General features: G+C 42.7%; 1 protein-coding gene across 5 annotated transcripts in view; it reads right to left on the bottom strand.

The window, feature by feature from the left end:
- birc6 (baculoviral IAP repeat containing 6) overlaps window positions 1–26,544 on the bottom strand; it is a 384,970-nt gene that overhangs the window by 207,917 nt on the left and 150,509 nt on the right. For 2 of the 5 annotated variants that reach the window (XM_084322229.1, XM_084322230.1), the window contains exons 33-49: window positions 24,995–25,122; window positions 23,318–23,449; window positions 22,127–22,342; window positions 19,941–20,124; window positions 19,181–19,387; window positions 18,079–18,212; window positions 17,316–17,469; window positions 16,540–16,656; window positions 16,089–16,249; window positions 15,643–15,769; window positions 14,939–15,049; window positions 14,146–14,404; window positions 10,691–11,262; window positions 9,904–10,079; window positions 8,003–8,099; window positions 7,356–7,550; window positions 2,101–2,301 (exon numbers count right to left, since the gene is read on the bottom strand). In XM_084322229.1, the coding sequence (XP_084178355.1) occupies window positions 2,101–2,301; window positions 7,356–7,550; window positions 8,003–8,099; window positions 9,904–10,079; window positions 10,691–11,262; window positions 14,146–14,404; window positions 14,939–15,049; window positions 15,643–15,769; window positions 16,089–16,249; window positions 16,540–16,656; window positions 17,316–17,469; window positions 18,079–18,212; window positions 19,181–19,387; window positions 19,941–20,124; window positions 22,127–22,342; window positions 23,318–23,449; window positions 24,995–25,122 (3,171 nt within the window). The remainder of the gene's footprint in view (window positions 1–2,100; window positions 2,302–7,355; window positions 7,551–8,002; window positions 8,100–9,903; window positions 10,080–10,690; window positions 11,263–14,145; window positions 14,405–14,938; window positions 15,050–15,642; window positions 15,770–16,088; window positions 16,250–16,539; window positions 16,657–17,315; window positions 17,470–18,078; window positions 18,213–19,180; window positions 19,388–19,940; window positions 20,125–22,126; window positions 22,343–23,317; window positions 23,450–24,994; window positions 25,123–26,544) is intronic. The other 3 variants (XM_084322232.1, XM_084322231.1, XM_084322233.1) reach the window with 3 other exon arrangements.

Here is a 26,544-nt window from a genome sequence, read left to right as displayed (position 1 = left end):
AGTCCAGTGCGGCTTATATATGTACACATCATTTAATTTAGCTGCTGCGGCTTATAGTCCGGTGCGGCTTATAGTGCGAAAAGTACGGTAGACAATTACGTTTTATAAGCAAATATACTCTGAAATTTTTTTTTGCCCAACCACTCCTCTCTGAGCGCAGCCAGTGATTTCAACGTGTCGTCGTGATTGTTGACATTCTCATTCATTCAAAGGATCCGAACCGATTGAAGTTTATGGATACCATGACTTGAAATCCTCTTACCTTGACTATTAAAAGCCTCCCCAATTTAGAAAACAGTAATCCAATGGCTGGTATTGTTATACCGGACGCTCTGAGCTAACCGGAGCGAACCTAAACTAACGTTACAACTAACCTAAAGTTAGTTTAGGTTCGTGTTAACGTTAGATAATGTACAAAATAAACGTTTTCCACTGCTATAAACGTTGCACTTTTATTTTGACAACCCCAGAAAGGAAGTCATTATATATGCTTTACCATCCTGATCTGTGTTAGCTCCGGTTAGCTCAGAGCGTCCGGTATAACAATACCAGCCATTGGATTACTGTTTTCTAAATTGGGGAGGCTTTTAATCAGGATTTCAAGTCATGGTATCCATAAACTTCAATCGGTTCGGATCCTTTGAATGAATGAGAATGTCAACAATCACGACGACACGTTGAAATCACTGGCTGCGCTCAGAGAGGAGTCGTTGGGCAAAAAAATTGTTCCGAGTATATTTGCTTATAAAACGTAATTGTCTAATTCAATTATTTTTTATTTCTCCACATGGTGAATACACAGGTCACAACATGTTTACATGAACGTTTTGTATTTGTATTTAGAGTGTATTCTGCAATCTGTTAATAAACTTTTCAATCAATCAATCAAACTATACACTGTAAGGGCCCGCGTCCACCTAGCGCATATTTCTCCGTGAAACATGCTGGGAGTGCGCCGGCAGAGCTGGCTTGACGCGCATCTTGTAGATGACAGAAAGAAATCTACAGCCATGCCGCGGTTTTGCACATATTATAGCATATTTGAATAACTTTATTGTATATTAATTATATATATAGTTATTGCCTGACACCACAGTTCGCCCTTTGCTTTTTATTAGCTTTTTAGTAGTGTATTCGTGTAGTTATTATTATTAGTTTTGTCGCGAATCTCAATGGTCTGTGTGGAGACAGCCAGACAGACAGGCAGCTCCGGTGTCAGGTTACAAGCAGAGTGGTAGATGACTGGCTGTGATTGGTTGTTTGAATATGCGCTCGGCGCACCGCTCTAGAAAAGTTCAGCCAGTTTCAACTCTCTGGCTTGTGCGGCCGCATAAAGGCGCTGAAAAAAGAAGCCGACGGCAGCGCACTTCCTAGAGGCGGCCGCATGGGGCCGCATGCGCTCCCTCCCCATTGTAATACATTGAAAACAGACGCGTGCGGTCCTAAATATGCGCTAGGTGGACGCGGGCCCTAAGGCTCCGGCCCCGCCTCACTTCCAGTGATGAAGCTAAGCTATGCTAACGGAGCGACTGTTCCCTAAGCTAAATGCACGCACAGAGACAAAAAAGGTATGTATCTTCTTGTCTAACTCCAGGGAAGATGTTAAATAAGCTAATTTCCCAAAATGTTGGAGTTTTCCTTTAACTGTTTGTAGTGTGATAGTGAAAGCGTTAACCGTTTGTAGTGTGATAGTGAAAGCGTTAACCGTCAGTAGTGTGGTAGTGAAAGGTTAACCGTCTGTAGTGTGGTAGTTAACCGTTTGTAGTGTGGTAGTGAAAGTGTTAACCGTTTGTAGTGTGGTAGTGAAAGCGGTAACCGTTTGTAGTGTGGTAGTGAAAGCGTTAAACGTCTGTAGTGTGGTAGTGAAAGGGTTAACCGTTTGTAGTGTGGTAGTGAAAGCGTTAAACGTCTGTAGTGTGGTAGTGAAAGGGTTAACCGTCTGTAGTGTGGTAGTGAAAGTGTTAACCGTCTGTAGTGTGAAAGTGTTAACGGTCTGTAGTGTGGTAGTGAAAGGGTTAACCTTCTGTAGTGTGGTAGTGAAAGCGTTAACCGTCTGTAGTGTGGTAGTGACAGGGTTAAAGAACACAGGGTGAGACTCACTGGCTAGAGAAGCGAGGTGTGGCTGGATGTGGAGCTCCTTGAGCAGCACGGCTGCAGGGAGGTGGATGGTGAGGTCACACCAAGCCTCCTCGGGCAGGAAGATGTAGGACCAGGCTGCTGAGCGTGCCCGTCGGTGAGGGGGCGTGGCCTGCAGGAGGACCTCTGCCGGCTGGGCCGTGGGACTGCTGGAGGTGATGGTGCCTGAGGAGGGACAAACAGAACATTAACACATTCTGTACCACGCCTCTTCCGGGCGATGGCTATGCGATGCCACCCATTAAACTAATGGAGTCCGTCACCTTGTTTGTAGAGCTATAACTATATTCTATATTATAGCTATGGATACAATACAGTCATTTGACACTGAGTTTCTTCCGGTCAAGATTCAAAAAAGAAATAATTTTTCCATCCATACGTTCCCGTTTTATACCGTGGTGAATATGAGTGTTATTTCGGAATGATCCGGGCCAATTCCAGAGAGGCTGGTTATAAGCCGCAACGTGTATTATACTAAATGCATTGGCGTTTTGTCCCTACACACATAGGTATTATGTTCCATCATGAATGCATGAAAGGGTGGGTGGGGGGGGGGGTCGTTTTTCAATGCTTTGATCGCCACCAACGGAATACGTTATGGACTAGCGTTACCAGGGATTAAAGCAAAAAAAATCTCCTAACTGAACTTTTTTCAGGCCAAGTCATATTCTTATTTTAACCTCCACTATATATTTTTATTTAATAGCGTTAGCGTTTTAAGGGAACTAGATCATTTTGAACATCTTTTCCATTGCCAGTTTGCTTTTACGTAATATCAATGCTGTTTTCAATTCATTAAATGAAACTGACTGCAAGGGTTGACTGACTTTGTCATACAAATAAACAAATCTACATACTGTAACCTTTCAGTATTGTGTATAGTTCAAATTCAGTATTGTGTATAGTTCAAATTATGTATCGTGTATAGTTCAAATTCAGTATTGTGTATAGTTCAAATTCAGTATTGTGTATAGTTCAAATTCAGTATTGTGTATAGTCCAAATTATGTATCGTCTATAGTTCAAATTCAGTATTGTGTATAGTTCAAATTATGTATCGTCTATAGTTCAAATTCAGTATTGTGTATAGTTCAAATTATGTATTGTCTATAGTTCAAATTATGTATCGTCTATAGTTCAAATTATGTATTGCGTATATAGTATTTTTTGTATTGATAAAAAAACGACAATATAACAGTACTGTAATGCAATAAAACAGTGAAAGTAGCCTTAAACTATAGTATAGTGTAGACCTAGTAGTGTAGCCTATAGTGTAACTAGGCATGTGCCGGTATGACATTTTGAGGGTACGATAACCTTGGGCAAAAATACCGCGGTTTCACGGTATTCGGTACATTAAAAAAATCCCCCATTGAACAAAACGTATTACAGTGCACAATAAGCTTTTCTGTAAGTGTTATTTATGAATGTGTGAAGACTGTCAGAAGGAACTGTCTGACCACTTTAAAACTAAGTGCCTACAGAATATAAAATACTTCCAAATAAACTTTCATGATTATGAATATGTAGGCTACATGTCAAAAGGGCATTTTGCTAATGTAATCTACTTGCAGAGATGTGTTATAATATAGCCTAGTACTATTCTTACTAGGCCTGCCGCGATAAGCAATAAATCGATTAATTGCTGCGATAATTAAAATGAATGCAATGATTTTGACGGGCGCGATTAATTGCTATTTGCGCGTTTGTTTTAATGAGGCGGAACCAGTGCCCCTTGTCAGTCACTGTCCGTGTTGGGAGGCGGGCCGCTGACGTTACTAGAGTACAGCACGGGAGCTCCGTGGGGCAACGCCATATAGCTTACCGTAATTCCTCTAATAGTAACCGGGTCTCAAATACAAGCCGGGTCTCTATTAATGGCCGGGTGCGCTCTTGAGCTAAGCAATTATAAGCCGGCCTCCTAATACAAGCCGGGTTACTAATATACTGAGCTGCATACTGAGCTGCATACTGAGCTAGTTACTTGATTTCACTTTGAAAACGTTGAAATGACAAGTGACCACCTGTAATTGCACTGTTTACTATTTCATACAGTACTTGGTTTCAATAAATGAACCCAGTACATTTTACTGGGTTCAAACTGACACAAAATGTTGATTTATTCATTATGATCCGTTTGAAAATTTGAAATATAGGCCTCCCTCTTATACAGGCCTCCTCCTAATACAAGCCTGGTACCCGCTACAGTTGAAACAAATACAAGCCGGGGTTACTATTAGAGGAATTACGGTAACTACATTTCTCAATAGTGTTGCTCCTTTTAACCAAGTAGCATTATTTGTAGTGTAACGTTAGCTATTTTTAGACCCAAGTAGTTACTCGCTACTGCCCGGAGAAACTGGACTGCTAAATAAAGATGAAAGATAGAGCTTTGATTCTCATTCCATGCTAACAACATTAGCTAAATAGCTAACAAACAAAATACAACGTATAGCATAGCTACAAGTACAACACAGAATAACGTTAATACAATTACATGCATCATTGTTTACAATGAACGGGTGGGGCTAGTCAAAGGACTGGACACGGGGACAAGTTAAACATGAATTAATTTATTATAACACTCCGGTAGTTTCGAGTCGTGCTGCAGTGCTTACGCACCACAGCTATTCTATTATATACTGCTTTGACGCTTCCTCCTCATCGTTGATTGCCTGTAGTAGCTGCATCTAACGTTAGGCTCATAGGTTCTGCTTAGGATAATCACAACAATACTTCCGGTCCGGTCGGTGGGCTTCAAAATAAAAGTCTAAAACACCGGAAAAGACGGAGCGGTGGGCTTCAAAATAAAAGTTTTGGGAAATAAATTTCTAAAAAAAAAATCTCTAACAGGTCGCAATAATATCGCTTATCGCAATATTTTCGGGGGCAATTAATCGCCCAGCAAAATGTGTTATCGTGGCAGGCCTAATTCTTACTATATTAAACTTTGGATTCATCTTTTGTGGTGGCTCAACATTATTCACACACAGAACTATGTGTTGGGGATAAGGGTTCTGCACGGACCATATTGTTTGTTACATTGCTGTCGGCAAACTCGCTCAAGAGTGTCAACATAGTGTTGATGTTGAGTTGATGTTAGCTGCTAGCTGGCTACCCGAATCCACAACAGCCAGGCAGCCAACCGTACAAAATACAGTCTCAGCCAATCACATCGATTTGTACAGTTAGTTAGCTCCACTCCATTGCGAATTAAAAGTTAGCCAGCCAGGACAGACCGTATTAGCTAGCTACAGTTGCTAGGTAGCTAACGTTAGCCACCCGAAGATCGGTAGCTAGCTAACGTTAGCCACAGCTTCAAAAACGAATTTCAATTATGTTATGAGCTATCTATCAGCTAGCCAGCTAGATAACGTTAGACAACGCCTCGTGTAGTAAACTAAAGTGAATAATTTACTGGGCCATTGTTTAATGCTTCAGTGGTGTTAAAAGAAGAGCTGCACGCGTGCTATCTTCGGTGCAAATGATACAGGTCTGTGACAAGACGGGTCTGTGAGGGGGAGGGCACTGCGAGCAGCATCAACATTCAACATCAACGCAAGATTGCTACCATATAGCCCTTACCTTGACTAGGATGTACCCCGAAAAAAATATTCCAATTATCTGATCGCCATTCCAAGTATTGATGTCCATCGTTCCGCCAACATAATCCACCACAGAACACGGATCGGGAGTAATTGTTTCTCCTCAATCCGAGCGTTATAACCGCTACACTTGTCCGACAAATCAAAGTCCGCCCGGACCTATATAATCGACGCACAGCCCAAGACAGTGTTTCAAATGGTGCTAGATACCGCCGCCTGGTAGGATGCGGCCGGTACTGCACCTTCGGAGTCCCATTATGCCTTTTCCATGCAAAATACAGCTCCCTGACATTGAATAGGGTATTAAAAACGGGGGAAAAAAGGAAAAACTACCCAGAAACGAGAATTCTCGTTTTTTGGCACTTAACGACTGGGCACTTAAACACATTGTTCTGGTCCTGTATAGCTCAAAGGGGCGAAAGCAAGACACTAAAACTGACCAGGATTAACACATTCAGTGCCATTCACGAGAATTGTTGTTTCTGGGCCTAAGTCGTTCAGTGCCATAAACGAAGATTCTCGTTTCTGGGTCGTTTTTTTTTCTTCGATTTTAATACCCTATTCTATGTCAGGGAGCTTGTATGTTGCCTGTAAACAGCATACTGAGACTCCGAAGGTACAGTACCGGCCGCATCCTACCAGGCGGCGGTATCGAGCACCCTTTGAACCTTGTGTCTTGGGTTGTGCATCGATTATATGGGTCTGGCTCGGCTATTTTTCACCAGGCAAGACAAGCGGTTAGAACACTCGGTAATCAAATAATTGGAATATTCTTTTCGGGGTACATCCTAGTCAAGATAAGGGCTATATGAAATCAATCTTGCGTTGATTCAAGAATGTTTTCATTGCGATCCGAGCGTATGTGTGTAACGATAGTCCACAATGTATGCCGTTGATGGCGATCAAAGCATCAAAAAACGACCCCCACCCCCATTTCATGCAGTCATGATGAAACATAATACCCATCATATGCATTTGATTTTTCAATTGTAGCGTGTGTAGGGACAAAACGCCAATGGATTTAGTATAATACACGTTGCGGCTTATAACCAGCTTCCCAGGAATTAGCCCGGATCATTCCGAAATAACACTCATATTCACCACGGTATAAAACTGGAACGTATGGATGGAAAAATTATTTATTTTTTGCATCTTGACCGGAAGAAACTCAGTGTCAAATTACCATAGTATTGTATCCATAGCTATAATATAGAATATAGTTATAGCTCTACAAACAAGGTAATAGACTCCATTAGTTTAATGCGTGGCTTCGCATAGCCGTCGCCCGAAAACAGCGCAGTGTTTTAAGGGTTCAATTCACACTCAGGCCACCCATGCAAAACATGTTTGTAAGGTGCTGTGGATAATGACATCCATCAAATGGCACATGTTCTGTTGTTAGTTGAAATGGACACAGACATTTGAAATACACTATTAACAGAAGTGTAAACATCACACACACACACACACACACACACACACACACACACACACACACACACACACACACACACACACACACACACACACACACACACACACACACACACACACACACACACACACACACACACACACACACACACACACACACAATCTGATGAGGTCATGGTACCTAGTGGGGCGAAGTTGTGGAGTCCCTCAGCGTTGTCCGGCTCAGAGGCCATGACGCGGGCCTTGAGGCTGCCGTCAGCGGCCTTCCCCGGGCCAGAGTCCAGGAACTTCATGATGGTGGACACCATGCTGCGAGCCGTGTTGACGATGGCCCGCGTACTGGTCACCATGTTGTTACAGATCAACTGGACACCACCTGGTCAAAAAGGATAAAAGGGTTGAGTCTTCGAGAATCGTTATTGTACATTATATCTTTCTGCACCTCGGAGGCAGATGCTATATATTATTGTGCTATTTGTCTAATTGTCAAATTATGTATTTGCTGTTGTAAAGTCAATCCAAATCACTTGGGAGTGTGAATGCGATACTGTATCTCATAACAAGTACAAAGTACTCAACCTCTACTGTCTTTAACTATGAATGAACACAACACTCATCCTCACTTACCATCTTTAGATAATAAAGTTTGAAAACTATGTTCCTCTGAAATCTTAAAAGTTATATGGTTCTTCGTGTGAAGTGCTCAATGGTGTATACGTCAAGAGAACACATGTAACAGGTCTCTTACCGTCCTACTGCATTTGCAATGTTTACGGCCCCGTGGACATGAATAAATCATTGAAGTGTGTGTGTGTGTGTACTACTCACCCATGTCGTGGAAGGCCTTGAGAGCCTCGCTGGTGTCCAACACTCGCAGGATGAACCAGAGAAGCGGCTCAGACAGCTGGCAGGTGGAAAGAGAGCCCTAGAATTTGACCAAGTGCATCATAGTCAGACTTTTCCTACTTACTAATTGACTATGTCGATAGGTAGAGTCATTTCTCAGCACAACTCAAGCTGTTCCTTGTACTAGCTCGGGCTAGTTGGCCACAAACTAACGCAAAGGCAATGTGGTCGCGCTCCTGTCTGTACAAGCTGACTAACGATCACTGAAATTTACCCCACGATGCACACAAAGTAGATTTCAGTGAGCTTCAGTCAGCTTGTACAGACAGAGGCATGGCCCCATTGACTTTGCATTGGAGAAATGACTACTGTACCATACCATACTGTACCAACACCATTGTTAAATGGCCATTGGGATCCGTCTAATCTCACTCTATGAGGCCAGCTTCTCATAACGTTTCACTGTGCGTGAGGTTGTTTGTAGAGCTAAATCTATATTTTATATTATTGCTATGTGTCCATTGTCATTGTCAATTGGCAGTATAAACCTTCCCTTCAATATGCCATAAAGAAATAATTCTTTCATCAATACGTTCCCATTATATAGCGTCGTGAATATGAACTATATACCAGATTGGTCTAGGGTAATTCAAATTCAAAGCTAGTTATAGGGCGCTAAGCTAATAACATTAAATCGATTGGCGTTTTGGCCCTACACAAGCTACAGTTAAAAATCAAAATGCATATGATCGGTATCATGGTCCACCATGAATGCATGAAAGCGGGGGGGGGCGGGGGAAGTCGTTTCTGATTATTGATTACCAATACCGGCATTCGTTATTACAACAACATGCGCTGATCGGGGGGTTGGCTATGATAACAAGGATTGACGTCAAATCGCTTTTACCTGTGGCCGGTTGGATTCCAAAAAGAATTTCCCAGTTATTGATCGCCATCTGGTAGATCGATATGTCCATTGGCTGATGCTATATAATTACAACCAACATTTAAAATGATCCAAAACTCAGTGCATTTCTCATCCAAGGTTTGCATCATTACTGGTATCAGATATTGGGCCAATGTCAGACTAGAAACAGACTGGTGCTGCTAACATGTTAAGCACGTTAGATCTCTCTAAATGGAGAGGAAGGGATTATTATTTCAATAATTTTTGTCCAGTGATTACAAACTAATGGTCTGGGCAGCAAAAGTAAGTGGTTCCAATCTGGATTAAAGGTCCCCTATTTTATAAATGGCCTTTTCCAGTGGTTTGCATTGTTTTCTAACAATGTGGGGTTGTACCAACACTGACTAGGTGTGAAATTCTAATTCAGGCGCATTCCTCCAGTTCAGCTGAGACAAGATCCTCCCCCACTAAACCAAGCCATTCTGAATTTAGCGGATCTGTGATGTGTAAGAATTCTGATCTGTGTAACCTCAGCTCCTTCTGTGGTTGTAGCCACCGCCCACAATCAACACACGCGTGTCGCGCGCTGTGCTCTCGTCCATCCGTCTATCTCTCTCTCCCCCTCCCTCCCTCTCCCTCCCTCTCTTCCGCTCCCCCCCCCAAGGTATCTGCCAGTGCAGGTGGGTGACTGTCACTCAAAGCGCATTGAGAGTATGGGAGGAGCCAAAAACAGCTTGGATTTTGTAAAAGGAGAAAGTGGTGCACCAAAGTACTTGATTAAAAATACAAAACAATGAGCTTTATTGAAAATAACCTTACAGATGTGTTCCATAGACTCAGGAATAGTGTAAAAGTGCCCAAATAGTGAAAGAAATAGCAAAATAGTTCCCCTTTAACATATTTTAAAAAGGTAGGGGTTGGCAGTGGAAACGTGGCACCAGTGCATTCCGAGCATCTTTCTACTCCGCATCCTCACCTGTCTGCCCATGTAGCCACAGGCCATGTATGTGAGGATGGGCTGCAACATGACCTGCACCGAGGTGGCCCTCTTGCTCAGGGTGGTGAGGATGGTGAACAGACCGTCGCCCACGGAGATGGCGTCCAGCCCACCGTGGAAGTTCTCGTGCTTGGTCAGATGCAGACCACTGGCTCCTGCACGGGAAGAGAGAGGAGCATCGCTAACATTAACTCTGCAGACCGAGTCCTATTCTACATTGAACTCTACATGCATTGAATTCTGCATGAATTGTACAACTCTATCACAACTAGGGATGCACCGATCCGACTTTCAGTCCCGATACAGATACCTGGGCTTTGGGTACCAGCCGATACAGAGTACCGATTCGATACCCATTGTTCAATTAATAAACTGTATGCCTCACTGTGTGGAAGACTTAAAACATTACTTTCCTAACTTAGTGTAACAAAATGTAACAAATTAACACATAGATATAAATGTACTGAATTGTTATTTCTTATTTTATTTCTTATTATACATTTAAAAAAATCCGATATATATATTTTTTTATACCCGATCCACCTATTTTAGTCATATCGGGGCCGATATCCGATATCAATATCGGAGCATCCCTAATCACAACTCAAATTCTACCATCTCAGTTGATAGCAGGTGTGAGCAAGGCAAAAAACAAGCACAAGTTGAGTACATAACCTTGTGTGAAGTATTTTCAATGAATTCTAAAGAACAAATTAATGTTGTATGTTGTATATTCTCTGCAGTACGTTTCAGAGAGGATTCTTACCAATGATCATGGCCATGGCACTGCTGTTACACTGACCCAACGCAGACAGGATCTGACTCATGATCTGCTGATTGGCCAGGACCAGGTCAGCCACGCCTGCAGCCGGGCCCTGATTGGACGTCGATCCTCCCGCCATGCTCTCTTTGCTGCCACACACCTTCTCCTCATCGGACACACTGCTGTCAGCCGTCCCGCTACCAGCCGGTGGCAAACGTCCACTGAACTCCCTGTCGCCTGACAGAGGCAGCTGCACCAGCACGTTGACCAGCTTCAGCAGGTCGAACATCAGCTGGTCACGCGTGGTCTCGCCGCAGATCGCCTTGGCGTCGCCCGGTCGGATGATGTTGGCGAACAGGCCGCCAAAGCAGGCGCGGGCACCTACTGAGCTGTCCGAGCCGCTGCGCGACACCACCTTGTCGGAGCATGTGATGTAGTGGTGCACCAGGAAAGTGATGGACTCTATGACGGAGGAGATGGTGCTCACTGACACTACTTCAAAGTTCTGCTCCAGGGTGAACTCCAGCAGCTTGACCTGGGCGTCCAGGGGACCCTGACCCGATTGGAATGGACCCCTGGTAGGGCAGAGAGGATGGAGTCAAACTAATTTATTAGCTCTATAAAACAACTCAAGATTGAAATACTGCCATTAACACTTTCGCGGCCAACCACGTATATACACGTTATTGAGCGCCAACGGTTAACGGCCAAAAACGTATATATACCGTACTTTTCGGACTATAAGCCGCAGCTTTTTCCCCCATTTTTCGACCCTGCGGCTTATATAACGGTGCGGCTTATATGTGGACAAAAGAAAATCGAAATATTGCTTTTTTTACTGCATTGAAATGTTATTTATCCGTTCCCTTATTTACTTAATACAACTTGTAAATGAGTTAATTCTTGTTATTTGTCCGACAGTATTGTGTCCCAATGCGAGTCATTCTCTGTAGAGGTGGGAGTCATTCTCTGTAGAGGTGGGAACTTAAAGGGGAACTATTTTACTATTTCTTTCACTATTTGGGCACTTTTACACAATTCCTGTGAGTCTATGGAACACCTCTGTAATATATATATTTTTTTTATTCATTGTTTTGTATTTCTAATCAAGTCCTCAAAAACAGCATTTTTCTACCTCAAGATTTCGAGCTGTTTTGAGCCTGGGCTGCAGGTGCCACCTAAACCACTGCGGAGCGTCCCAACATTAACATGCAGCAGTGACTATATGACATCACATATAGGCACATTTTCAAACGACTCAGTTCAGTGAGGGTGAATATTGTGAGAGGAGAATTGGAAGAATGCGCCAATATGAGAATTTTGAGACATAGATCATATTAATATAAGTTCACATAGCTAGGAAACAATGCTAAACACTCAAAAAGGCCATTTATAAGATAGTTCCCCTTTAAAGCTCAATATAAGAACGGCCATGCACCACCACCCACAGAATCGAGAAAGAGCAATCAATCTGTCAATCCTTTCCGTGTCCGGGCCGGGTGAGGTTTCCCGTGTTGAGTCAAATTTAAGCCGCAGGCTCCACTCCTTACATATGGTAATTAAACATTAAAACACATGCGGCTTATAGTCCAGTGCGGCTTATATATGTACACATCATTCAATTTAGCTGCTGCGGCTTATAGTCAGGTGCGGCTTATAGTGCGAAAAGTACGGTACTATATATATATATATATATATATACCGTAATTCCTCTAATAGTAACCCCGGCTTGTATTTGTTTCAACTGTAGCGGGTACCAGGCTTGTATTAGGAGGAGGCCTGTATAAGAGGGAGGCCTATATTTCAAATTTTCAAACGGATCATAATGAATAAATCAACATTTTGTGTCAGTTTGAACCCAGTAAAATGTACTGGGTTCATTTATTGAAACCAAGTACTGTATGAAATAGTAAACAGTGCAATTACAGGTGGTCACTGGTCATTTCAACGTTTTCAAAGTGAAATCAAGTAACTAGCTCAGTATGCAGCTCAGTATATTAGTAACCCGGCTTGTACTAGGAGGCCGGCTTATAATTGCTTAGCTCAAGAGCGCACCCGGCCATTAATAGAGACCCGGCTTGTATTTGAGACCCGGTTACTATTAGAGGAATTACGGTATATACATATCGATTTTAATATCCTATTCAATGTCAGGGACCTGTATGTTGCCGCTAAAAGACATACTGGGATTCCGAAGGTGTAGTACCGGACAGATCCTGCTAGTAGGCAGTATCGAGAGTGCAGTAAACCCTGTTCCAGACCAGGTGCTACGTTTAACCCGCTCCGGGCAGACTTTTCTAGTAATGGGAAATCTAGGGCTTCACCCGATCGCATTGAATCATTTTCGGGACCCCCGATCCATATGTTGTGGTGGGTTATGTCGTGGACCAGATGGACATAGGATGGACCAGATGGCGATCAAATAATTGGAATATTCTTTTTGGAATACCACCGACCACAGGTAAGGACAATCTGATGTCAATTTCAGTTTGATCGTGCAAGGTTATCATAACCATCCCCCTGATCGGCGTTTGTTGTGGTAATAACGAATGACGTTACTGGCAATCAAATACCGGTAATCCGAAACGACCCCCCCCCCCCCCCCCTTTCATGCATTCATGATGAAACATAATATATAACATAGATTTTATTTGGAAATGGTAGCGTGTCCAGGGACGAAACGGCAATGGTTTTAGTAGAATTCACGTTGCACCCTATAACCAGCCTCCCAGGAATTAGCCCGGATCATTCCGAAAAATTATACTTATATTCACCACAGGATAACGCGTGAACGTATTCATGACATTTTATTTTATTTTTAAATTGCATCTTGAACGGAAGATAGTTACTGTCAAATGACCATGGTATTGTATCCATACTATAATATAAAATATAGATTTAGCTCTACAAACAAGATGACGCACAGTGAAACTATGTAATGGAAACCTGGCCCAGCTAGATGGGGAAATCGAATGGCCGCGAATGTGTTATGTAAGTAAACAAATACATTTAAAAAAAAATTACTCTGTTATTTAAACAATATATTTACTGTACGAGTGTTAATAAAAAAAAATTAAATACTGATTGAACCACAAAGTGTTTGTGTGGATGTTGTCGAAATTGACTCCACCAGGAATGTCAGTTAGTAAAACTAGGGACCATCACTAATCACAGTGAACAGATCAAACCCTGGAGACCAGTCTATAGTCTCTGCGGAGCCGCAGTGGAATTTTTTTTTTTAAATACTCTAACCCTAACTAACCTTACTGTCATGCACTTGTCCTAATATACTAACCTACACTGTAGCACTCAACACTTTGATGAACATTGTTACTCAGCTGATAGAGTTGTACCCTTCCTGCTGTCTTGTTGTACAAAACTTGTAAGTCGCTTTGGATAAAAGCGTCAGCTAAATGACTAAATGTAAACAGGAAGTCTCTCTCCAGACAACGACGTACCTCTCAGTGGACAGGATGTGCATGAGCTTCAGCAGGAACTCGCTGAACATCTGTGGGCAGGTGGAGGAGAGGTGGACCTGCAGACGGGTGAGGAACTCCTGCATGGCCTGGGTGGCGGTGGGCCCCACCTGGGAGCTGTGCTGGCTGGTCCCGTGGGGGTTGCTGCCCGAGAGGAAGCGCACCAGAACGTGCACCAGAGTGGGGTCTGAGACCATCTGATGGGCCGTGCTCTCCGGGCTGCCCATCCCACTGCTGGAGGCTGCACGGGAGAAAGATGGAGACTATGAAGTAGGAGCGGAACGACGCACACATTCTTCATTCAATACAAATGTTGATATTGAGGTCACAATTATATTTTAGATTCTTTATGTGTTCAAATGTATTCATACTACAGAGCTCTAATTATAAATTACATGTATTAAAAAATATATATATATGCACACACACACACTAAACAGCTTGGTTTGGCTGAGAAAAAAAAGGTGTGTGTGCATATTGTACTCTTCCCTTCCCCCACTCACTCTAAACTGATAGGATGAAGGCAAACAGGAGAGAAATTAGAGACCCAGCGAAGAGAACACTACCTGGCATGTTGGTCATGAGGGAGTGTTGAGTACTAACCGCAGGCTGGCATGTTGGTCATGAGGGAGTGTTGAGTACTAACCGCAGGCTGGCATGTTGGTCATGAGGGAGTGTCGAGTACTAACCGCAGGCTGGCATGTTGGTCATGAGGGAGTGTTGAGTACTAACCGCAGGCTGGCATGTTGGTCATGAGGGAGTGTTGAGTACTAACCGCAGGATGGCATGTTGGTCATGAGGGTGAGGGAGTGCAGCACCAGACACCAGGTCCTCAGGGAGGTGTTGGGGTACCACGCCAGAACAGTCAGGAAACTACTGATGGACGCTAAAACACACACAAACACAACAAACTCAATATTTAAAGATCCCCTCCACTCAAAAACATATTTATTTTTTATAATTAACTCCACTTGGAGGCACGACACATTATTTTGTGCTGAACTGGTCGCCAGAGTGCCTTTTTCACATTCTTCCCCTGGAGTTCTCTGTACTTCCCTGAAATGTGTGATGTCACTAATAAGTCGAACCTATCATGGTCCAATAAGTGGTAACTTGACATCAGAGTAGGTATTATTTTGACTAAAATGTTTGATGCAGAGGTTTTGGTTGGTTATTTCCATGTACAATTTTATTTCCTGAACATTACCATATGTCAAATTATAAGATCTCTAAGATCTCCATTATAATGATCTCTAATGCACCCATCAAGTTTAAATACTCTAGAATAGTAGCACTCAGGAGTCACATATCATGTGTGAAAAGGCACGATTATGTACTGCATGCTGTACCAGTAGGCTACTGAAACAGCAACCTCTCATTCCTCGTGCCTCAAGGCCTGAGAATCCTTGAATGGTTTGAGATAATCAATGGTCTTCAACAGCAGCTAAACTAGAAGCAGAGAGTGGGCTGAGTCCTGACCTTGGTTGAGCGGGATGGTGGGCACTCGGCTGGCGTTGAACATGAAGATGTCCGACGCGCTCTCCTCGCTTCCTCCAGAGCAGGAGTTGAGACTGAGGGTCAGCCACAGCTGTAGCAGAGACTCCAGCTACAGGCACAAAGCACAAGTCAGCCGATTTCCTGGAATTCCACTGACTGCATTTGACTTGAATTGGCATCGGTGAGTTTACAAAAATACCCAAATCTGAAATGGAGGAAGGGTTCCAATTCCCTGGTAACAAACACGCCCACACCCAAAAATACATTGCCTCCACTGTCTCCCCAATAACAAGCTGTGGAGAGGGAACGAGTGAACAGAGAGTGACAGGCCATAGCACAATATCATTCAAATGCAGACTCAAGTAGCACAGAGCCATATGGACTCTCATGGTGTGTGTGTGCGTGTGCGTGTGCGTGTGTGTGTCTACCTGTACGTGGTGTACTTGGAGCATGGAGAAGAGCTTGTTGAAGCAGGCACTCAGCATGGGGATGGAGGAGGCCTGGATCAGCAGACTACAGCCTTGGGGAGAGCCTCCTCCATGAAGTCCCTGTAGCAGGGAGTCATCTGTCCCATTGGAAGCCTGGGACACTGGGGAGGGAGATGGAGAAGACCAATGGGGGGGGGGTTAAATATTTTTTTATTTAGTTAGTGTAGAATTTAAGCCCAGAAAAGTCAGTATATGGTCATTAGGGTCATTTGAATAGGGTGGTTACTGGATTTTTATATAACCTGTTAAATTTAACATTTGGACCACGGTTTGATTAGGGTAGATTAGGAGGACTGAGTGACATAACTAATGAAGGAAGCCATACTTAATACAGTCCCCAATTACATGGGCGTTTTAGCGTATTATGTTGATGATACCCTTGCGCTCATACCTGTGGGTGAGGTTGACGTGAGTGCTTGGAGGATGGAGTCAGCCTCCAGAGTAGCCATCATCTTCAGCATGAGCTCAGCCTGCTGCTCCAGGCCCACCTCCAGACGGGCGTCCAGTGCTGCCGGGGCGAGATGATCCAGTTAGTTAACAGTACAGCAAAGTCTATTAGGCGGCGGAGTGGATTAGTGCGGGTCGATTTTTCTTACTGGCATCATCACACGAGTAGAGTGAAAGACGGGAGGAATTAAGGAAAGTCATGTTCGAGACCATTCGTTTTGAGAAGTGATCCAGACATTACTTTATAATGGGTGCTGCTGGCACAATGACGAAAATGGCCTGCATATGCAACTGCTTCAACACATTTATATTCTAGTCTGTGTTTGGAGTTCAAGGGCACCATGTCAGGTAAGACAAAAAGAAATTATGTGGACTTTAGGGCTCTCCTCAACTAAAGAAATTCTTAGTCGACTAACGATCATATGATCATCGATTAGTTGATTTAATCGACCAATGTGTGAAATTGGGTTTCCCACATGTACATTACAAGGACCTCTTTAAATTTGGCACTTAGCAGTGTTTATAATTTCCTTCCAGAAAATAAGTCATTCAGCAAAAAAACAACAAATACACGTTTCGGTCAACTAAGACCAAGGCGACCGACTAAGGGGATAGTCCCCGTGGAATTGATCCATCTCAAACCCTGCCCTCTTTTCTTCATCATCCAATCACATCTGCCGCTTCCCTCGGACAAAAAGTGCGTCACCCGCCCCTGCTCACCTTGTGACACGGAGACCGAGAGACCTTGCGAGCCGGGCTTTTCTGCAGCAGCCGGGGGCTTGCACACGGGAATACCAACCCCTCCTATGTAGGGGTTGTACCCATACGTGCCATAATCAGCGCCCCAGTAGTCATACCAGGTGCTGCTTATAGGCTGCAGAGGGACGAGAGAAAGAAAAGAAAAAAACGCTAATGCAGTCATTCCACTCACGACACAAGGAACCTGTAACACTGGGTTCACATGCAAACTAATGCTATGCAGGTTTAATGATAATAGACCAAAGCAATCATTTATTGTAACGAATACACCTACTAGTAGACTAAATTGCCTATGGCTATGTTCACATGGAAGAAAAAGATCAAACTAATAGTACAAAGCAAAGACAGGAAGAGAGTAATACTTTCCCACGGTTGGTTAGTTTGGGCCATTGATTCATCTACACCTTGAATTTACTTTAAACTTAGTTTGGAGAAGTTGTTCTGGGGAGAGCTCGCGCTGTGGGCAGTTATTGGGGCAGTGATTTGTTAGGGTTGGATAACTCCGAAATGTCTATTTGATTTAGGGCAAAGCGGTGTGTGGGATGAGATTAGTGTGGCTACATCATTGATCGGCTGTCACTTGAGCGGGCGTGGTGTTGCCGTGCTCTTCACTAAAATCTATATTTAACTGGAAGGGTTGCTGATGTCAATAGACGGGGCCCCAAACCAACACAGGAGAAAGTAAACAAAGGAATAGAGACGAGTCAAGTCATGCTCAACATACCTTAAAAACTTTGGCGGCGAGAGGATCCTTTTCCAAATCAATATCTAAAGGATCAATATCAACATCCATCAGGTCTTGTAGCAAGTCAAAGTCTATGTCTTTATCTTTTTCCAAAGATGACAGAGGTGGAGCACCTTTGGATAACGAAAACAGCTTTAATATTGCCAAGCAAGCACACAAAAAAAACAAAACCAGCAAGAAAACTCACAATGGCCATTCTTTAGGAAGTCACTAGACAATTTTAAGGCCAATGAACACATTTGGCATTTTTTCTGTAGATGAGGGAGTCTAAACAATGGATGTGTTAAACCAACACTAGTCAGAACAGTCAGACAACGTTGGGAGTGTGACATAAGAGCAAAATGGTCACTGGTGGTGAATGTGGTCAATTAACTGAAGACACGCAAGATGGGAACGTTTTAGTGATATTCAGACGTAAACCTCAAGTCAGAAGTTACAACATCGCTGCTGTCGGGACAAAACCTCATAACTCAATTTTTTTATTTTATTTTTTATATAAATCAACTCCGTAGATCATCCTCCATATGTGTGTGGGTTTTACAAAGTTTAAACAATGGGAAAGCATTAAACCGATCATCTGTCTAAACCTCCTAACTCTATTCACCCTCAAATCTGTGTTAGTTTTTTTCATCTGCTGAAAAGTTGGGTTTTTGGAGTTATGAGGTTTTGTCCCGACAGCAGCGACATTCTTTTGTAACTTAAAAAAAATTAAATAAAAAATACAGTCGAATTAACAGACAACAAGTTAACAAGCTATGAATCTACACCGTATAAACTCCCCCTCGAAAAAAAACCAACACAATAACACAGTAAATTCAGAATGAAAGTGGTTAGAAAAGCTCTCTGTACCATCCTATGAAGAAAAACAAACACAATTCGAGTACAGGAAGTCATACAAATGCTCCAAACGATACTGTGGAGAGAATGAAAATACATGCAGCTACAAAAAGAGGGAGCGGGAGGGGGGGGAAGAAACACAATAAACACAAACATATCTCAACATGATTAGAAAAAGTGAGACTCATGGAAAACTTGTGTTTTGGGAAACGTGTGTGGGCAACAGACGGGCCTACCAACGCACTTTGGAAAACAGAGGAGGTCCCGGGGGTACCTGCGATGATATCGGGTGCCAGGGCCTCGTCGATGCTCTCCACCAGGGGAATGGGTGCCGGCTGAGGCAGGGAGTCATCTGAGGAGTCCGCCCCTGCCGAGGAGGAGGAGGCCCCCGCCTCCTCACCCACCGCCCCCTCGTCCATGCCGTCCAGAGAGCCCGGTGACAGCAACTCGCCTGTGGGGACGTGGAGAGAGGCAGAGACGGCGGTGGTGAACATGAATCTATGTATTATTTTAGAGTGATATGTACTGTATATACCTTTTTATAGATGTTTTTAAGAGGGCATTTCTGCTTTATTGGCGACAGGACAGTGAGAGACAGAAAACCAGGTAGAGAGAAGAGGGAGGACATGCAACAAATGTCCTGGGCCAGATTCGAACCCAGGACGTTGCGATCACACGTATGCGTCCTATCTTTTCAAACATAGACAAAATAAACATTATAAACGGACCCATGTGTATTTCCTGTTGCAGTGTTTGCTGACAACTAATAAACAGGTGTTCCTTAGCAACGCAGTTCCATTGAAAAATATCTCGTCTACTGTCCTTATTGTCCCCATTACAGTATTATGTCTGCCAGCATGTACTACACAAATATATATATATGTTTATTGTGTCTCAGCAACGTCACCCAGGACAAGTTGCTGTACATGTACTGGTCTTCCGCGTCTGTGAGTCTTACATACATATCAGACGACTATAAAGCACCACTGGACAAGGCGTCCTACCAGCCAGGATGTCCTGCAGCATGCAGGTGAGGGAGTACTGTGCCCAGGCTCCACCCCAGGAGATGTCCCCCCTGTTGAAGTCTGTCCCCACCAGGAGTAGCAGCAGGCGCTCCAGCTGGTGCTCGGACACCACCTCACAGAGGTGGATGGTAGGCCGCGTGGCGTTGGCTATCCTGGCCAGCACCTACAGGGAGGGATGGAGGGCAGTTTAACTTGCATATTCATTATGGGATCATTTGTAGAGGATAGAATTATGGGATTCATTACCGGTTTATATATATATATAAACTGATTGATGCATTACATTGTTACCTTATACTCAAAGGCATTTTGAAAGTAATGACGGTTAGGTGGTGAACTTACTTTGAAAGTCATTCTTGCCTTGATACAAAAGTCAAGGCACCGTTTATTTTTATTTTACAGTTACTGAAATTATTTAAATTTTCTGCAGATTCACCACTGCCATACGTTTCTATTGTATCTGAGAATGTGTCTTAAACACCACATAAACCCATGAAAGTCACCACATGTACGAATAAATGTCATACCAGCGTCGACTCCATCGAGGTGCATTTATTTTCCTGAAAAGATTTAGTTTCATAAGGACTGGTATGGTACTAGGGCTTTTAACACTTTCAGTGCCCAGCAGGGGGCGCACATTTAGTGCTTGAATGCCCACCATCCACTTCAATGTTAACGTTAATATCGCCTAATCTATGTTTTAAATTATGGCTGTGTGTCTAATCTGCCCGTCGCTTATCAATGACTCATTTTCCAGTCAACATTGTCGAAGCGGATTGTTTTTTTATCGGTTCATTTCCGTTTTATAGCATTTTGAAAAGCCCTCGTTTTCAAGGGGGAAAAAAAGATTCTGTGATAAACGCCCTGGAACTGGAATATTCTAGAACGTTGTCATTTTTCGGCCTATTTATGAATCGTTTTCAAATAAATGCTAGATTATCGATAGTATATGTGTACGTATGCACGCTGGTGCCGCGAACTGAAAATCGATTCTCTTAGTTCCTGATCGCTCGCACAGTCAAACAGCCATATCACACATAGGGGAAAAGCTTATATCTCCGTGAAAACCGGTCTGATTATCCTAAAACTGGTAAAATAGATTCCTTACCCGAGATCAGATGGTATCCAAAAAGATTATTCCAATTCCTGATCGCCATTCCAAAAATCTATCCTTTTATTGATCCAATGCTACGTACTGTAAAGACGTACACGCTGTTCTGAGGGTCCACAATGAATCTGATCGGCTCCGGTTACATGCGTGAGAAGTCAAATGTGGATTCCGGAGTTTTTTTTTCTCATCCATTTTCATTGAGTCCATTCCAAAAGGGTGCATTATTTCACATCTGAGCGCCTGGTGGGGCTGGTTTACCAACGGTAGACTCGGTTGATGAAATATGAATTCAGATCGCTAATAAAAAAATAAAACGATATTTCTTGTCATGGGCACTCAATGGGGGGGCTGAAAACACTAGTTATGTCGTGATGGGCATTCAAAGTGTTAAAGGCAACCGACAACAGTGTTTCAAAATTCTGATTTATGCTCCTATACTTCAACCTTGGAGCACTGGTGCTGATTGGTAAAAATACTCATGGTAGTGATGAAAAGTAGTGATGTTTTATTCAGTTTTTTCCTCACGTTCACCTGTTGGCTGTGGTAAAAAATTACTTTCTTCCCTTTTCTAGAGCATGGTAAACCACTGGTAACCACTTTTGAAATAAAATGCCTCATTTCTGTGCAGTGATAGAGTATAATAAACACTGGAAAAGCATGGAATTACCGTTCCAATGTAACTTGTTTACAAGATCTAGTAATTAGTAGGGATGGGCAAGAGTAATGTTTTCCCAGACTGAGTACTCACATGAATTACTAGAGTAGTGCTAGAGTAATTGTTCAGGGAAAACTAGATATTGGGCGGAGTCACACACACGCTACCGATTGTCTCGCTAAATGGACATACCAGTAATGCACAGCAATATACCCGATGCTTTATGCATATTTTCACTCAAAGAAGTCAGTTACCATTTGTAATAATTACATTATCTCCACTCAGTCTGCAGCAGGTATCTCCACTCATGGAATGGCATGTCCATATCAATAGTCTATGAATGCAACGCAAAGTGGGCAACAAGTTGACAAATGGGCATTCTAAACGTTGTGTGTGTACCTTGCAGACGAACAGCAGCAGGTCGGCGTGGCAGGTGAAGTCCATAGAGAGCAGGAAGAGAGCCAGTTTCTGCACCACTGAGATGCAGCGCTCGTGGGCCAGTGTGAAGGGAAGGGGCTCCACCTCTGGAGCCTCCTTGGCTGCCGTGGCCTCCGTGTCCAGCGGGGAGCGCGGCCACTCGGCCGTGCGGCGGAGACGGATCAGGTCCTTGAAGTGCTGTGGAGAAGGACGAGTGACAAAACAAAAATATGAGACATATCAACAAATAGCTAGAAATAGTCTCATTCATACATTGTATATAAAAATAATTATAATATTTTTTTATAAAAAAAAGTTAGTACACTCCAAAAGAAAATATATGGGACTGTTTTCACCCTCTCTCTGATTGGTTCCACCTGTATAGACCTTTTCAATGGAATTGTGTTGCTAGGGAACAGCTTTGGTCCAACTGTATTTCCTGTCAGCTATTGTATTAGCAAACACTGCAACAGTAAATAAACATGGATCAATTTAGGTATATGTAGGTCTATGTTTGAACTTTTAAACAGATACATAAACAAACATTCTAATGGACTACAATTGACTTCCTGTCAGCTTCTGATATTAGCAAACAATGTGACATAAATAAACATGGGTCCAAGCTGGTCCCTAGCAACGCAATTCCACCAACACAGTCTATATGTATTGCCTTTTGATAGACACAAGGTAAGGAAGGGCAAGGCAAGATTCATCGCTTTTAATGAACAGTATGGGCTTAGACCATCAGTTTGGGATCATTGGACAAAAACCATCAAGCCATCCATTTTTCTCCATTAGAGATCATGCTTATATGTGTCACGTTGCTTTCATGTCTGACATGGAACACATGGTTCTTGATACCGGATTTTAGTATTGGGGAGATTCTCCGATAAGATGCCTTATTTTAGCCTGGTATCTGACCCTATTTTAGCCTGGTATCAGACCCTATTTTAGCCTGGTATCAGACCCTATTTTAGCCTGATATCAGACCCTATTTTAGCCTGGTATCAGACCCTATTTTAGCCTGGTATCAGACCCTACGTTAGCCTGGTATCAGATCGAATCGCAAACATTTTATTGTGACCTCACAATGGAAATGTGATATTGAATGTGAAGATGTGTGTACCGTGGGTCCTGCAGAATGGTAAAGAGTGACAGGCAGCAGCTGCTCACCTTGGACGTGGCCTGCTTGAGCTTGGCCTGCTCCACCAGCAGTTTGTAGGAGGAGCCTTTGTTGCTCTGGATCTTCTCCTTCTCGATCTGCTCCACCAAGGCTTTCTGTTTTGCTTTCAATAGATTTAACTGCTACAATGAAAAGGGCATGATAAATAGGGGTAGAAAAAAAATCGATACAGAGATATATCGATATATTTTGCGTGGCGTTATTATAAATCGATACACTGACGCCAAGTATCGATATCAAATGTTTTATTACTTTTTTGTTTGACAATCCCATTTCGCTGCAATATTACTGGAGTGAGGTGAACAGACTGAAAATGTTATCTTATTAGATAAAACAGACGTGTGTGTGTGTGTATATATATATATATCTTTATCGAAGATGACAACGTTTTACATTGGGGATATCACTCTAGTATCGTGATAATATTGATAATTGTGTCGTGGGGCCTCTGATGATTCCCACCCCTAAATAGGCACTGCGAGGGAACGCACTCGAGCACAACCCAAAGCTTTTAAACAAAGTGAAGCGCTGTCCAATAATTGTTAACAGAAAAATATTTCATAGTTCATTAGATTTATAAAAAAATAAAAAATAAATTAAAGAAATGTTTAATGGGGTTCAGTGCATACGACTTCCCAAGAGGCATATACATACCTTGATGTTTCACATACCAAACTCTGAATTGTATAGGGCCCTATGAAATCCCAAATTCCATTTTCTCAGTTTGAATTATTCTATGTATTATGTATTACTATCTTTGGATTTCTAACATAATTATTACATGGAGGACTGCTCTTGTATGGTCACATTATGCCTAGTGTTGCCATAAGGTGGCACTTTAATTGATTGTATTCAGGACTCTAGCATATAGCACTCTCTGTGACCCTGCCAGTAGAAGGGTCAGAGGTCGGCACGGTTGATGACTATGATAACACTAATGGCAGCATGCAGTCATTGCCTTTCCTCAGCACCACGTTGAGCACGGAGGTCTGGATCATCAGTGGTTCATCAACTAAAATAGATTTTCTCGCCACGGATTCTAATCAAGAACTGTGTCCACGCGTTCCACAGAGACCCGGGGCAAATGGATTTGATGAAGACCGCTCTCATTTTGCGACCAAGTGCCTCCCTGTGTGCACTGTTTATTCAGGGACGTGCAGCTTCTTCCATTCTTTCTAGTGGCAGCTCCGACTCCGCGAACACAGCCACAAAATGCTCAACAAACTGTCTCGGACGACATTAGTGTTGTCTATAGTTACCTGGAGGGGGGCAGGCAGCCGTGGTCTTGCTCCGACCATTTATTTGTATTTGTGCTGTGTTTCTACATTCATTACAAGTTGTTTGCCTCTCTTTTGCTGGTTGCGTGGATATTTGTATTTCCCGCACGTGTTTGACTGTATGCAGTTTGTTTAATGGCATATGCACGTATGACAAGCTAAAATTATTTAAATCTTCACAAATTTTATTAGAATAATCTCCCCCAAATCTCCAAATTCCGCGCACTTCCATTTTAATACATGAAATCCGTTTAATTCCCAGTTCTGTGATTCCGTCCGTGTTATCAGCATGGCGGAAATCATAGGGCCCTAATTGTATACATGTACATAACTGAATTGACTAATTATATGATAGTTGAACCAGGAGTGCATTGACAGAGACACATTTACCTGCTTGTGGTGGACCAGCTGCTTGCGGATCTTACGCGAGTAGAGACGATCCAGGCTGCTGCTGCCTTTGGTTGATCTGCTGGAGTTCTGAGACTGAAGGCTGTTATTGATGAAGCTCCACTGATTGCCTTCATTTCATGATATTAATGAAAGTGGGAGAGACAGAGGAAAGATGAATCAGTTGACAGACGCACAAAACACCCACCTAAATCAATTTACCATTCATACTTCATAAAATCAATCTTCCACCTCTGCAAGAATCAATCAAAATAGATATGAGCTTTCATTCATTCCAGCATCATCCCCCTAAACATATTGTTTTTCCGTATGTAGCCAATCGGCAAAATCAACAAACACCAAAGAGACCTAATAATCAAGGCCAATGGACAGAGGACACAAATAGAACTCTCACGCTTGTCGTAATCTTTCTGCCCAAATAAGGTAGTGTGGCTCCTTCGGCATGGGAAAATGGATGGGTAATTAAACTAGCGTCGTCTGTGGTTATATATATTCAGAATTTCCCCAAGGGCATCGATAAAGGAATATCTTATCTTTCACACAGGCTCTTTAACTTGAACAAGGTCTTCTAGTATGGAGTTCTCTCTCTGCTAAGTCAGGGGATTTTTTATTTTCAAGCAGCGATTTAGAAAAAAAGGAAAAATAGCTAGCCAAAACTAGCTTAACATTGCAGCTCAGGTCATCCGATGTCACCAGGGCCAGTGTGTTCTCGTATTTGGGGCATAACAAAACAACGCAACATCCGGTCATTTAGTGTTCGCAATGTGGCTCTTAAAATTTGGCTAGTTAGCAAAACATATAATCGCCCTGAAAAATGTCATTCTCACCCCAAATGCAGTATAAAAAGGGCACCATATTAACCAGTTTCAAAATTATGACAACACTTAAAGGGGAACTACCGGTATCTTATAAATTGCCTTTTCCAGTGTTTAGCATTGTTTTCTAGCAATGTGGGGTTGTACCAACACTGTCTATGTCGCAAATTCTATTTTTGGTGCATTCCTCCAGTTCAGATGAGACATGGTCCTCCTAGGGCTGGGCGATATGACCAAAAACGTTATCGCGATAAAATTATAAAATTATTTTCATATAATTCGATATCGATAATTATCGTCGATATAATGTCTGTCAAGTTTAATTAACTTCTAATATGCTGCTGCGAATGTCTCAAGTCGAGTTGATGTCGTCATCAGTCCTCGCACGTTAGCAGTTAGCCGACAAGCGGAGTATCTCATGACAATAAATATGACACTAAAATACTCTCTTCCGCCACAATATATTGAAACGACGTCCACTCCCACACTACTATAAACGTGGCCTCAGAATTCAAAACACACACATACTCGGCACGTAAATATATAAAACAGTGCCGTGCAAGCTAGTTAACCTAGCCAGCCTGTTGCTTCTACGCGGTGTATTCCATGACAATGTGCTAAATATCACACTAAAATACTCTCTTCCGCCACAATATATTGAAACGACTTCCACTGTATACCCCCCCACTACTATAAACGTGGCCTCAGAATTCACCA

This window comes from Notolepis coatsorum (assembly GCF_963971535.1).
Source record: "Notolepis coatsorum genome assembly, chromosome: 9".
Taxonomy (NCBI): domain Eukaryota; kingdom Metazoa; phylum Chordata; class Actinopteri; order Aulopiformes; family Paralepididae; genus Notolepis; species Notolepis coatsorum.
The sequence above is the reverse complement of the archived record's forward strand: the minus strand, read 5'-3'. Positions and strand labels throughout refer to the sequence as shown.